Source organism: Anguilla rostrata, chromosome 4 (genome assembly GCF_018555375.3).
Source record: "Anguilla rostrata isolate EN2019 chromosome 4, ASM1855537v3, whole genome shotgun sequence".
In the NCBI taxonomy this organism is placed as follows: domain Eukaryota; kingdom Metazoa; phylum Chordata; class Actinopteri; order Anguilliformes; family Anguillidae; genus Anguilla; species Anguilla rostrata.
Window position 1 is genome coordinate 29,739,093 of NC_057936.1, and position 14,621 is coordinate 29,753,713.

Sequence of the window (14,621 nt, forward strand, 5' to 3'; positions counted from 1 at the left end):
TGGAGGCAGCGCACATCTGGAAACACTCGGGGTCAGCGGGCCCGGGCCATGAAAGGTGAGATGGCCGCCCTGCCCGAGACGCACAGCATGGACAGCGTGCAAGCTTTCTTTTTTTTTTTTTTACCTTCTCCCACCCTCCCTCTCTCCCACCCTTACTAATCCCGCATGTTACCCCCCTGTACACATCCTGACAGGAGAGTCGCATTGACCAAGTCTAGTGGAACTCCTCCAGAACAGGCAAGCCAGTTTGGATCATTGTGTATCACTCTCTCAAGGTGTCAATACATCGAATGAGCCCATGCCCAGTATTATGTATTATATTCATCCATAAAATATAAGTAATACTCATTCTATCTGTGGTGCAATTAACCAAAAAGAAGCAGTGACATTTCATTGAACTGCGGCCTTTTTATTTTGTGTTTTGTTAGGCTGAAACATGCTTCACAAGTTATTAAAATATTTGAGAAATTAGCATTGCCAGGTATCGCAAGGGCATAATAGAGGTGTGCAAGCAAAAAGGTAGAGCTGAAAGAGGAAACAGTCGGTTTCCAAAATAAGCATAAACACTTTACAGTCCCTCAGTGTACCATTTTACAGGTCTGACGAGTGAACTTGCTGCATCATAAAGATTCTATTTCAAATTAAAGAAACCCAGACTTGCATACAGGGCAACTTGAAAGGCACAGCCTCTTTGGAATGCCAGACTGGACATTATGTAGATTTTAAATTCACTCCAGGGGAAGAAGTTGATCGAACAGCAAAACCGTTAGTTTTTTCCTCATTCAAATAAAAGTCAACAAAGCTGGTGATAACAACAGGTAGTCTCTGATGCTGCATCTCTAGATTCCATCACCATCACTGACTTACACAACAGAAAGGAAAGATCCTGATGTCGTCCCTAATGAATGAATGCGACACAATTCATACAGTACAGTCACAAGTTCGGACCAGAGACAGGGATGTCTGTGGTAGGAGAACAGTATTTATTCCATGTCCCTGACTGGAACTGGATTTCAGAGAGCCTGCTTCTGCTCAACAGCTGAAACCATTTTCCTTCCCCTGTCAGATTGGCTCACATTCCTATCCACTGCCCTGCTTTGTTGTTCTTTGCTGAGAGTAAAACATTCCTGCAAGGCTCTGGGATGTGACAGCGGCTCAAAAGCCACAGAGAGCTGGGAAGAGAGGTGATGGCACTCTGCTGGCATGCCTGGGACTTGCCGGGAAGCCAGCCCCAGCAGCTGCAGCCCCATGCAGGGGGCAACTCCACAGTCAAGCCTGGGGATTGAGGGGCATGTAGGCCTTTACACGCAACCCAGCATCCTGACTGAAAGCCCCCCACAGGCAAGTTCAGATGCTGAGTAAGATGAATACCTGTGCTCAGGTTTTTTTAAAAAGCTTACATTTAGACAAATATTTTATGCCAAAAAAACAATACTGTCTTTACCATATGAGGCGATACTGTTTTCAAGCTGTCAGATTTTGCCTTAATCCTGGAACTGGACCCATTTATGAATGTGCGAGTGAGCCTATCTGCAGAGTGAGCTACCCTCCTGGGCACATTACACGGGTGCTTAAAGGGCTCTGTAATTGGGCCTGTGTCTGTGGCTGAGAAACGCACACACAGCGTGGCATTGGCCTGAGGATGCTGCAGCATTAAGAGACTCCCCTGTCTTTTCAGTCCAAACACTGCCATTTATGAAGCCCAATGGGCAACAGGGAGCCTGTGATTTTGGCTTTTCCTACGTAACACTGACGCACAAAGGGGAAATGAGGTGGAGGACCCAAGCAGAGGGCCCCGGGCTCCCCTCTGAAGCCTGTCATGCAGGTCAGTTCAGGCCACTCAGGGATCGCTCGAAAACGTCCCAACCCAAGCAGAAACAGCTAGCAGAACCAAGGCTATGGTAACAAATCCAACCAGAGTAGGCGATTGTAGAGTGGATTTCCTGTAACATTGTTTTCAAGATAAACATTTATGGATGGCAGACCGTGGTAATAAAGAACAACTGATGAACTTGAGTGCTTGTGTAGTTACAGTCGTCACACAGCCATAGCTGAGTCCATCCTCAGATAATAAAACTCTTTCATGGTATTCGGCACAAGCACCAGAAGCCATTTTCTCAACTAAGTTGTTGCAGTGCTCATGTACTTTTATGGTTGAACTGGAATCCAAGGTAAACATGAACTCTCTCTAGCAGTGGAACAGTAATTGCTGAACATGCAGATGTGTATTTCTTCTACATTACTGTCATTCTGTGGGAACCGCTGTCTCACCTGTCTGAGGAATCTGCTTCCATTTCATGTGAATGGGGAGATGCAGAGCAGAGGGGCCAGGGGGATAGAGCTTGCAGCCCATTAGGTTTATGTATGTCAAATATTTGACATATTTCCGGCATTTTCTCAATACAGCAAGGAATACTTCTTTAGTTTTACAGTGCTTCTTTTATTAGAATCACATCTGTCTATCACAACTGAGCCTAAGGAGAAATTCTTACTCAAGTTCCCAAGATCCATTTATCCTTATCCAAAGTATGTTCTCCACAGACACATGCTTTGTCATTTGTCAAAACCAATTTAACCACAGGAAGCTTTTTAAGTGGATAAAAAGATATTTCATGGATATTTATTTTAGATATGTATTTTTAATTGATGCTATAATGTACAAAAATGTTCCTTTCAGAAAAGCAAGTTAAAGTGATTTTCCTCAACATTGAATTACTGTTGCCAGCAACAGCCCAGAGTGAAGATGCTGCAGTTTAATGGAGTAATAGCTCTGAAATGGTAGATCTATACAAAGTGCACTTCAACAAATAACCACTGGTTTCCCATATAGCTGTGTGAACCTATAAACATGTGTAAATCTTTGTGATCCAATATCAAAGCCTGCAGGGCTGCTCTGCTTCTGTTCTGGAGTATAACAAATGTTCATAATATTAGTTGAACTGTATTTTATTATAATATAGGGTTTTCTGTTACAAATAGCGATATTATACAAAGACAAAAAAGCAACTAGGTCCTTTGGTTCAAAATGAGTTACATGAGTTAGCTTGCCTGTATAGTGTACATTATATGAACCATAATGCATGGATGACATTTGATTGTCAGTGGTATAAATGAAAAAAAAAGAATAAAATACAAAAATGTTTGGAAGTTCTCAGTATATCTACTGGAGAAAGTCGTCATCTTTGCTGTCTGAAAATCCTAGCACTTCTCCTTTTTCCGCTGATGTTGCTCTGGTGCTGTGTTTGCGTGTTAAGGAGACGCCAGTCTGAGCTGAGCACGGCCTGCTTTTCCTATCCAGGAGGCTCCTGAGAACACCGGCGATCGCTTTGGCTGCGACTACTGCAGCGTACACAAGTGGCCGTATCTCAGCTTAAAATATTCGAGGGTAGTAACAATATGCTCCTGTTTTGTATAAATGAATTTTTGTCCAGTTCAAAAACCAAATTGAAAAAAACAAAAAAAAAAACACATCACGGTGTCCAAAGTTTTTCACTGACCAACGTGGACGAACAGATTCTTAAACGTTCAGAGTAAAATGTTCTCAAACCTATCGGTTTTCGCTCTGTACTTCTGTCCCGTCTGATGCAGGGTAAGAACACGCGTTCACCGTGGAGATGGCGGCGCCGGCTAGAGGAAGCTTCGGTTGTAATTCCGGAGGGACGGCTGGCTGCCCGACTCGGGACGTTTGCGGATCTTGTCAGGGAAGAGGGGTCCCCAGCCCCACCTCTCCCCCTGGCGCCAGAGCCCCTCCCTCCTCCTCAGTTGACAGTGGGCACCTGGTTCAGGCTGTACTCCTTGGCTTTCAGACGCAGGTTAGCGATGCTGTTGGCCATGTTCATTCCCTGGGCGGTATTGGTGCTGGAACATGTGGGTGGGTAGGTAGCCACGGCGCTGGAAGAAACAGGGGGGGGCGCGCGTCACGTATTTGTACGTCGTAGCAAGTTCGTAAACTGTCACCTGAACTACAAGCAGTGAGACATCTACGAAAGAATGAATCCTGTGTTAAGAAAACCACAGTCTCTCAGTCACTCCAGTATTTTTAAAAAAAATCACAAACCCGGAGAAAAAAAGGCTATACAAGCTATACTCGCATATGTACTTGGTCAGATCGTGTTCAGGAGATCCATGCCTTCCTTTAGCAAATTTAAATAAATGACAGCATATGTATTCCATTCACGGACCACTACCACTCAGTCGACTCAGAAACATCAGAAGCAAACAAAGAACCATATTTAGTAAAATAAAAAAAATACTTGCTTTCTGTGGGCAGCATTTTCTGTGGTACTCGCATTGGCGCTCCCTCCGGCATTGGATACCAGCTTCAGAATATATAAATTGTGATGTATGTGTTAGGTCTGCATTGACTTCTCTTATTGATTTCACATGCCCTGCATGTTTTTTTGGTCATGTGATATAAAGCAGTACACAGTCACGCCAGAAAATACTCCCAGCTGACTAACATTTTTGAATGCTACAAATAGCTTTTTTCCAGATCAACAGTTTTACATTTTTTTTCCGACAGTAAATCAAACCAATGTAACCAAAGTCACAAAAAATCCTGCCCAAAATACATCTATTAACACATATGGAGTAGCAGACGGTTCAGCTAGGTGAGCAGTAGCTTTAAAATGGTTTGTTTTCAGATTATCACCTCTTCGCATGGGACTTGGGGGGGGTCCTGGGGTCTTTCCCCTTTTTCAGTGTTCAAAGAAACACTGAATTAACTGACAGCAATAGTTACATTTTCGTCTGCCGTACTTTTTTCTCCCTCGGTTGAGGCCGAACTGACAGAACACCAACATTTTCATAGACATGAGTCATAAACAGGGAAAGGGGAGTGTAGGATTATAGTGAACAGAGGAAAGTGTTTATAAGACAAAAAAGAAATATTCTCCAGAATATCTTGGGAGTTCAGAGGGCTATTCAGAAGACGGCAGTGAGTAACAACAAACCGCCTCTGGGAACCAGAGACACAGCGGTAATACAACAGATGTGGGGATGTGAGGACAGAGGTGGGGGGGTGGGGCGCAGAGGAAATTAAACAATAACAGCCAGGGTTGTTGGGGTGACTAAGGGTCAGAGCGAATGGGTTACCTGTACGGGGAGGTGCTGCCCCAGGATAGGTAGTCGTTTGGTCGTGGAGCAGGCCGCGGTACGATAGGCTGCTCCACCGCGGTCAGTTCTCCAGAATAGGACTTGAGGAGAGAGGCGTTCTTGCTGGCCAGCATTGCTCGTTCATTCCGGCGAAACTTAGCCCGTCTGTTCTGAAACCACACCTGAACAACAGAAACCACCCCAAAAACAGGTGATTAAGACAGGCAGGCAAGGCATGGAAAATGGGCAAGGGTAAACATAAGGAAGGGTATGCAGAGAATCTCAAAAGTTCAACCCCCTTATTCCATTATTAGAATGAACCAGAGACCCTCGTAAGACCAGATTCAAATGACTAGCTTCATCCTTAACTTTGAAAGATGAATTTAAGCAAGGCTTGCAATACATGTTTTTGTTCATACAGAACCTAATGCCCCGGTAATCAATTATGTTCCTGGAGATTTACCATTCTATAGGTTTTCATTTCAGCCGTAATGTTGCAAACCTGACTCCACAAATTAGCAGCTCAACAAGATCTCTAGTTGTTGAATGAGGTGTGCTTTGTTAGGGTTAGAGTGAAACCTACAGGATGAAACCTACCACTGACCTAATGAGTTTGTCACTTACTGTAAATTAATTTTGCAATGTAAGTAGCAAATAAAAAAAATAGCACTTTATTTGTTACCCTGAGATAAAAGAAGGCTCTATAGATTCATGGTAATGCAGCACTACCACACTGAAAGAAAATCTTTTATTAAAGTCATTTTGAGTCCTCACTGGAGCGTGATCTAGGCCCAGGGCGGCACAATGTCCTGTAACGCAATGCTTCAGGAATGAACTGAAAGTCTTTTTTTATCAAAGGATCTGCATCACTCTGGTACACATTAATCACAGATGTGTTTTCTTTTTTTTCAAATCATGCATAATCTCCACAGAAAAACATTCACATTACAAGGAAAAGGCCCGGGCAAAAAGAAAAAGAAAGTCCGTTTGAAGACATGCTGCAGAAAGATGAGTAACATTTAACCATAATGCAACTGTAATGCAAACACATCTTACGCACATTCATCGCATATGGAACTGCTTGAAAAATATCCGCAGATTTTCAGGAGTTAAAAGCATTCTTCAAACCAGCCAACTTCACGTGACTACAGATAGCCAAGTCGCAATTGTGTATAGAAAATCTACAACCGGCACAATGAATAAAAGCGTGCAGCAGAGCTTTCCCCTGTAAGCGCGTGGTGAGAGAGGTGCGGCTCACCTGCACGCGCGCCTCGGTGAGGTTGACCCGGCGCGCTAGGTCCTCTCTGACGAAGGCGTCGGGGTAGTGCGTCCTCTCGAACACCCGCTCCAGAGCCTGCAGCTGGCTGCTGTTGAAGGTCGTCCTGTTCCGACGCTCTTTCCTCTTCTTCTTCTCTGCAGAAGTCAGCAGCTCATCTGTGAATCCACGCACACGCATACGCACACATGCAAGCACATACATACCGGCATGAGAACTTCCATCATGCATATATACTATCATTTATTTATTAGATTTCCAACGATACAGAGCTCACCAATTTATAGACTGTTGAACATATTCCATAATACATGATTTTAAAATCAGATTATAATTAATGTAAAGACACCTTAAGGACACATACAAGTTATGGCCCATTTATGAATTAACCCATGGCTGTCATGTTCAGAGAGCAACTGAAGTCCGTACTTCGCACACCACAAGACATCTATTTGCCGATCATCTTCAGGGTTTACACCTGCAAATATTCCCTTTTTTTGTTACAGTTGTTCTGAAATGTGCTGTGAGTACATCGTCTACTGAGCGATCACACCCATTAGAGCTACTTAGAGCTTTGTCCATCCATCCCTGTTCTTGTATGACTACAAAACATGCCGCTCATTTCTATTACAAAAGCAACAGTAACATCAACATTATAGCTATAAATAAAAACTGCCCCAAATTGTTGAACTGAAATGAAGCTATGCAGTAGCCTCTCATATAAAGAGAAGGTAAAGTCGAATATAAAGTTATGAAGACTGCCCTTTAAAGCCAGATGTAGAATAATGTGTGTACTGCCTGCATAACAGTCAAATGGCTTAATGTTGAATTTTAGTATATTCCTAACAAAACTGCAATAAAAACTCAAGCTTAAGCCAATTACACAAGTCTAAGTATGATGCCACAAACATTAACAAACGAAGATAAATCATGAAAACTAAACTGATGAAAATCTAAACAGCAGCGCAAAGTTAATGCACAACAAACAAATCTGCATCATTAGGCTGACGGTGTGAATGGCTATCGTAAAATATATGCAGCACACTCAAAAGAGTTACCTGAAAAAGACAGCGGGTATAATTCAATATCGTAACCTGACTTTCACGCGACTGCTTGAATGGAAGTCTGGTTTCAAGAATTACAGATTCAATTTATCGTGTGCAAAAGCTGTAAAGTAAAATCAGAGGAGTCTCGTTTGTACAAGCTATTTAGTCATTCTGAGTGGTAGCCTACTTGTACGAAGAGTGGCACCACAGAGAAATAGCATTTTTAAGCACCTCGGTTTTCGTACAGACTTTCTCCACACCACAAAACAAACAGTTCAACTGTATTTTGCCCACACAGTGACATAGCCATGGGCAGATGAACAAATAGCATATAATTATGTCTTACAGTTAATTATTTTTTACAACCTCCCATACCAACTGCCTCTACACTGGGCCCGTTTTTGTTTATCAAAAACAGTTGGTAGTGGACTAAAAAAAAAAAAAAACAAGACTAGCAGTCTCACACAAAATAAGCGGGCAAAACGGGCCTGCGCTAACGCTGATGACGGTTCTTTGACAAGAGAGATGAGAAAGGTTTCTCACAACTCATTTGCTTGGACTACTCAAACACATAACTTTTATATAAAAGTGTCAATTGAACCCATTTCCTAAAGTAACGGGCCTAGACCTGTGCATTAGAGCAACAAACGAAGCGCATAGCCTAGGTGGATTATTACCTGACCCTGATTCACGATAATTGTGCAGATGGGCATTTTCTGAAGTAGGCTAGTTATTTTAAAAAGCAACGTTTCTTTTTCATTGTCACGACCGCTGAACTATTGCTATTCCATGTGTATCCGAAACCAGTTTTAATAATCTCAGATAGGCTACGTTATACGATGAAAGCTAAAGCGTATTATTACTGAAGGCAGGAAATTACCTAATTCTATCTACAAAATAGTTACGTTATTAAGAAAATAATAGTTCTATTAGGTTTTAGTCGAAGCAGGACTCGTAAATGGCCTAAAAATTGTATGTGAAATAGGTTTTTTTAAATTCTAATTTTCCTGAATTACAATAATCTAATTTAGTTAAGACATGGACAACACAACAAATTTTAGAATTATATTTTATACTGCAAACGTAGCTATTCCCTACTGCTATCACGTTTCACACAGGCTATGCTACATTTATTTATTTGTTTGTTTGTTTGAAGTACTTGAAAAAAAAAATGCTTAAAATGGCATCGATGAGAAAGGATAAAGCCAAAGGCTATTTTTATTTACATTGGGTAAAAACATGGGAGAAAGCTATAATTTAAATCTGAGTAAATCGATATAAATCATCTAAATCTGAACCTAACTCAAGAACAGGTCATTTTTCTATTCAATAGCCTAGAATTCCTAAAAAATAAAATAAAAAACAGCATTCTATCCAGCACGATTGGCTAATCTCAATAACGATTGAGGCTAATTCATATATAAGATTTTATTAAAAGGAATTGCTATTACTTAGGCCTCCCACTTCAGGAACAATTCAGGTCATTGGCGATAGAACTACTCACACTTGTTCCTTAGCTAATTTGTAGCAGATCTCAGGAGAGCGCGCTCGTCTTTTACAGAAAGTGACGTCACCCACACAAGTGGAAGGATGGAGGATTGGTTCTGTTACAGCCGATGGCCTGGCTTTTTAGCTGGGCGAGCTAAGCCTGTGTTTTGGGTGAGTTGAGCAAACGAATGTCCAAATCAAGAGTTGATTGGAATATACTGAACATTTTACCATACAAACTGCAGTGTATTCGTCAGTTGGCTCAGCTACATATTCTTCTATTGTTATTCATACTTATTAGTATGAATAATTGAACACTGTTGTTGTTGTTGTTATTCCTTTGTATCTTGTGTGATGTTAATGAACGTTATATAGGAAAAACATACGAATATGCATACAACTGGATGTAAAAGTAGGCAATGTAAGAGCATGACCTATACATGTCTTAATAAGTCATAATGTGCAACTATTTTACAGTAGGCCCACGTCTTAATATAGGTAATATATGTAACATATTGTTGTATTGTTCCTTAAAAAATAAATGCAAATGCCAGTTCAGTCGAGGTAAAATACGACATAAATAAATAAAACATATTATATGATGTACACCGTGCACTCTATGCGTCGTGATATAAAAAAGGCTAAATGGTACGTGGTAACAGTCCACGTGCTTTTATATCCAGGCACAGCAGTAGTCGGTAATTGGGATAGACGCTTCTTGTTGATTTCCTGTCTGAGTGTAGAGCCAGTCCAACCATAGACACGCTCCGTGTGTGCATCAATCAGTCCTTTAATCACTATAAACAATGACACTTCACAGAGGCAAGAATAATCTTGTGTTGACGTATTGATTAGATCCAAACTCTCACGGTCCTTTATCTCAAAAATACAGAGATGAAAAGGAGCTTGAATTGAACGCTTTTAAAAGCATTATTGAATGCTTATAAAGTAGCCTGGTGTTGCGATTTTTATCATTGGATCAAATGCTTAAGTTAATAAGCTACAATTAGTAGCGCTGGGTTTTGCTGGGTTTCTTCTTTTGTTAAGCACCCGATTTGTGCAGTTCGTCTATATTATAGCCTGCATCTTGTACAGGAGATGGTTGTGGGTATTGAAGATTAAGCTTTTTTATGTTTAAAATGGCTTTGTCTGTCAACTGCTATATGCCTATCTGTCAATGCTTAGAAAATGACTTTTTCGTCATCGGCATAACTAGTCAACTGGTTAACAACTCTTCAAAAATTTATGAATTCAAGCTGTGTAGAAAGTGTCTCCGTCATTATAAATCAGTTATGCTTGTTTGTGTTGCATATGTGTAGCAATGCATTAAGTACTGTGCCCAAGGCCATGACAGTAGTGCCTTGCAGGATTCGTAACTGAAACAGTTTGGTGAGCGCTGTTCGCTAAGCATCGTGACGTTTTTTCCCCTTTTCTCCGAAATATTCTGAGTACAAGAAAGACAAATGAGTCTCAGGATTTTGTCAAAGACCCGTGGAAGTGACTGGAGAATTTAAGCCGCGAGCAACTTTCTGTTGGTTGATTTGTTAGAAATAGAAAATTCTTACATTTCAGCATTTTCCTGAATTTACATATTTTTTGCTGTACAGGTTATGTGAAAAAGTATTTACATTAATACCAGTTGTATTGACTTTGTTAATGGTTGCAGTCAGCTATTATATTCAGTGAAATTACCCCCTACAAGCAATCACCTGTCCGGTTTGTGTGTGTGTGTGTGTGCGTATATATATATATATATATATATATATATATGTATATATATATATATATATATATATATATGTGTGTGTGTGTGTGTGTGTGTGTGTGTGTAAACGTTGGGTGGCACGTTGGTGCACTGGATACCATTTTCACAGGACAGTAACAAGGTTGTGGCCCTTCTGTGTAGAGTTTGCATGTTCTCCCCGTGTCCACGAGGGTTCTCTCTGGTAGGCTACTTCGGTTTCCTCCCACAGTCCAAAGACATGCAGGTTAGGCTAATTGAAAAATCTATAAATTGCTCATAGGAATGAGTGTGTGAGTGAATGGTGTGTGTGCCCTGTGATGGATTGGCGACCTGTCCAGGGTGTGTTCTGCCCTGCCCGACCCTCACCAAGATGCGGGTTAGATAATGGGTGCGTGGAAGTTTTAAAAATTGTGTCTAAAGAAAGGGGAAATGATGCATACGAAATGACACATACGTGCGTTCCCGCAATAATAAAGAATGGCGGGAAAATGACTGTTAATATGAACTTTATACAGTAGCTACAATGTTTAAAAACAAACCATGACTGCTAGGGGATAAACGTTGAACAAATGAACAAATAAACAAGAGAGCACAAGAGAAAACAGACCGATAAATATTTTAGCGGTATAACCTTAGACGTCATTCAATAGCGTTTAATCCTAAAAGACAAATTATAAGTAATTTAAAAATATGAAAACCGAGCAACGGGGGAGGTAACATTGCATTTACTTTAGTGTTGAATTGCATGTGCAGTGTTGGATCTGAGAGACATTCCTCAGCCAACTGTGAAAAACTAATATTTTAAAAGATATTTTAGACTGACATTCTCACTTTGAGAACTGTAGGCTATATCCATAAGCTGGACATATGATAGGTAGCCTATATGTTTGATAACCGGGAGAAAAGATTATATTTGATAGACTGCAGAAAAGTGATAGGGATAATTCATTTTCTCTTTTTGTTGATTATATAATAATAATATCAATAACAATATGTATTATTATACATTATTATTATTATATTATGTAATTATTAGTACTATAACTGGTGCGGTCTGAACTTTGCAGATAATAGTGCTTTCCGATTACAATGTTATATTACTGTCCCAATAATCTGAAGCGACACCACATCACATTGACCAGAAAAAGATACATAAACTGCCCTTTAACGAGACAATTCGCTTTTGCGATAAACTTTGATGATAATAATAATAATAATAATAATCAACACAATTAACAGTTTTCAGGGGTGTACACTACGATTTAACATTTACAAAATAAAACGTTTAGGCATGTATAGATGCAATAATTTAGCTCACATATTTTATCTTAATTGCAGGCAAGCATTAGGCCTATGTGGAAGTGTATGTTACCCAAACCATTAGTGAGATATTACACGAGTAATAATGGTATGCTCAGTTCGAGAAAAAAGGCGTATTGCACTTAGGATCTGTTTTAATGTTCAGTGTTGTAGTAGCTCATTGATGCACATGAGTGAGGAAGAAGTAGAGGCCTGCCCCGATTGTTTACCCTGTCCACAATTTTAAAAACACCGTTTCGGATATAATCGAATATAGTAAAGACGTCCTTTGATGATTGCTATTTGTTTAAGTACTCTGGAATGTGTAACATATGAAGCAGCCAAAATTATTTAGTTATTATTTAGTGATTCCTCTATTTGCCTGAGAAATTTTTGGAATGCCCACTATTCCTACTATTCCTAATGACGATTAAGTTCTTAAATTGAACAGAGCGCTCAATTTCAGGATAGTCTAAAGGTAAAATTGGTTGTAGCTACTTTCACATCTTCGCTGTATGCCCGTCCTCTTTTTCCTACATTATTTACTACGAAAGAACAATCACGATAATTAGACTATCGCATTTCTATTAGCTTTAATAGGCCTAATTTGAATAGCTTTAATAGGCCTAATTTGAATAGGAAGGCGAAGGCGGGGTATACTGACAAACCTGTCGTATATGCAATGGATGGAGTCGCTGGTTTCAGGGTCCATTCACAAGATATGTACGATTTAGTTACGAAAATGGTATTTTTAAATACAAATAAAACCAAACCAAATAATATCCAGTAACCATAATACACAGATATCTGTTTTTCCATTCCAGGCAAACATTACTAAGGAACAGTGAGCGACGTTTTTCACACAATAAGTCAACTAGCCTACTGTTTGATTTATTTACGTAAACCTCGACTGGTATCTTACTGACCATATCCACTAACATCGCTATACTTCATCGACATCAAAGCGTTAATGGAAAATTAATGGCCGCCGTTTTCGTGAAACGTCAGATATGATTTATCGCTGGAGGTCATGGAGGATTAATTTTAAGTGCCCTACTTTCAACAAGGCAAGTGTCTTAAGCGTAGCTACACGACGTGGGGCTTCATCTACATGTATATAAATATAAGATTGTGTCTCTAGTGCAGTCACCCACACAAAGTCCCCATCATGAGTTGCTTAGCAGCAACAATACTCCTAGTAATCAGGCAAACGGCGCACATTGCGCCATGTAGCCGACCACGCTCATAACGCGTTTGCTCTCTTGGTTTTGTTTATTTGTTCTGCTCCGCCTTACTTACAAATGTCAGAACTTCTGGCGCCGTTGAGTTGATATACTCAGTGGTAATGTGGCAGTCCGTTATGTATTAAGGTGCTAATCACGATTTAAGCCCCAAGAGTACATACCGCGGGAGTACACTTCGCACTTACTCTCCTGCAGCGTAGTATCGCTGCCGCTAGTCAGCCCCGGAGACTCCAGCAAACTCCGTCCCGCTTCACCGGTACTCTCGTCCGTCTGTGTCCCAACCATCTCCCCCGCCTCCTCCAGATCCAACAGGTGGCTTACAGAGAAGTTCTTTTTAGCCTGTAGGTTTTCCAGATTTGATGTAATTGGACTCTCCAGGCGGTTGGATATCGTTGGTTGTCCGTCCATTGCATGTGCATAACTAGAAGTCATGACGCAAATAGAATACAGAAGGGAAAAACTGAGCAATAATAGGCGAGCCAAATTATTCCTTGCATACAAAAAGTAAAAACAGCGCCTCCAAACCAATCAACAAAGCTTCGTTTTTTGTTGTAAAGCAGAGCTCATGGATTTACACATCCAGATGGAATGACGTTCTTTCAGCACTCGACGTTTTGGAACAACTTTTCTTCGTTTGGAAACTATAAACTTCAGCCGTTGTCCACTAAAGGAAATTCCCAACACCCAGCATACACCATTCGTTTTACACTGCCTCGGCTCTGGAGCTTACACCATCTTCAGAGTTTTCCTCTTCCCCCTGTTGACTCACGACCGTGAATGGCTACGGTTGCAGGAAAGATGATGTCTAACAGATGCGCATGTGAGTAATCTATGGCTTTACGCTCACTGGAGGAAGGTTGGATGCTGCTTTTTGAAGCCAGTTCTTCCCTCTGTTGAATCAGGAGGCTCTATGGTACTTCAAACGACGCACACTGGCACGAAGAGGAAGCCTGAACGGGGAATAAATGAAAATTTGAGACCCCTGGGAGGGCAGATCGACCTAATAGGAGCCTGTAATTACGTGGCAATGCCTTTGTACTGTTTCTGACGTTTTACAGACCCCCTCTCTCCATCACAAGTCACCCCTCCCCTTACACAATACACAGCGCCGTCACCACCACTAAAAACACCCTGATTACGGAGCTTAACGAAACCTTGGCAAGTACGTCTAACTTGGGCGCAGAGCCCCAGTGTTCTATGAGGGGGCTTAATTATCGCCCAGCACTGTAATATAACCAGGGGAATACTGGGTTTACTTCAAATACCTTTATTAAAAACGAGATTCCACAGTTTTGCTTTATATCCTGATACTTCCAAAAGTCTCCATAGCATGATTTCTGAAGAACTATGGGGAAACTCGTGAAAGTTCCATTATAAATGGACGTTCTTGTTTCCTGCGGTATCTACAGCTTACCGCTAAAAATGAAATA

At 40.8% G+C, this 14,621-nt stretch overlaps 1 protein-coding gene across 3 annotated transcripts; it reads right to left on the minus strand.

Annotated features, from left to right (window-relative positions):
- Positions 1 to 388: 388 nt before the first annotated feature.
- prrx1b (paired related homeobox 1b) lies at positions 389 to 14,226 on the minus strand. Of its 3 annotated transcripts, none has more exons than XM_064332103.1 (5): positions 13,377 to 14,226; positions 6,353 to 6,528; positions 5,095 to 5,276; positions 4,254 to 4,319; positions 389 to 3,891 (listed from the first exon to the last, which is right to left on the minus strand). In XM_064332103.1, the coding sequence occupies exons 1-5, from the start codon at positions 13,621 to 13,623 to the stop codon at positions 3,759 to 3,761; spliced, it is 804 nt and encodes a 267-aa protein (XP_064188173.1). In that variant the 5' UTR covers positions 13,624 to 14,226; the 3' UTR covers positions 389 to 3,758. The 3 variants fall into 3 exon arrangements, with proteins under 3 accessions (XP_064188173.1, XP_064188171.1, XP_064188170.1); XM_064332101.1 differs by having other exon boundaries at positions 4,258 to 4,319; positions 13,377 to 14,223; XM_064332100.1 differs by lacking the exon at positions 4,254 to 4,319 and having other exon boundaries at positions 13,377 to 14,223.
- Positions 14,227 to 14,621: the final 395 nt, after the last annotated feature.

What these genes read in the sequence shown, in the direction of transcription:
- prrx1b (XM_064332103.1), bottom strand. Translation starts at nt 13,623, where the DNA reads ATGACTTCTAGTTATGCACATGCAATGGACGGACAACCAACGATATCC. An exon ending in CGATACTACGCTGCAGGAGA is followed by an intron (nt 6,529 to 13,376) that starts GTAAGTGCGAAG and finishes GTGGATTCACAG; the next exon opens with ATGAGCTGCTGACTTCTGCA. An exon ending in ATGCTGCCCACAGAAAGCAA is followed by an intron (nt 3,892 to 4,253) that starts GTATTTTTTTTA and finishes TGTTTCTTCCAG; the next exon opens with CGCCGTGGCTACCTACCCAC.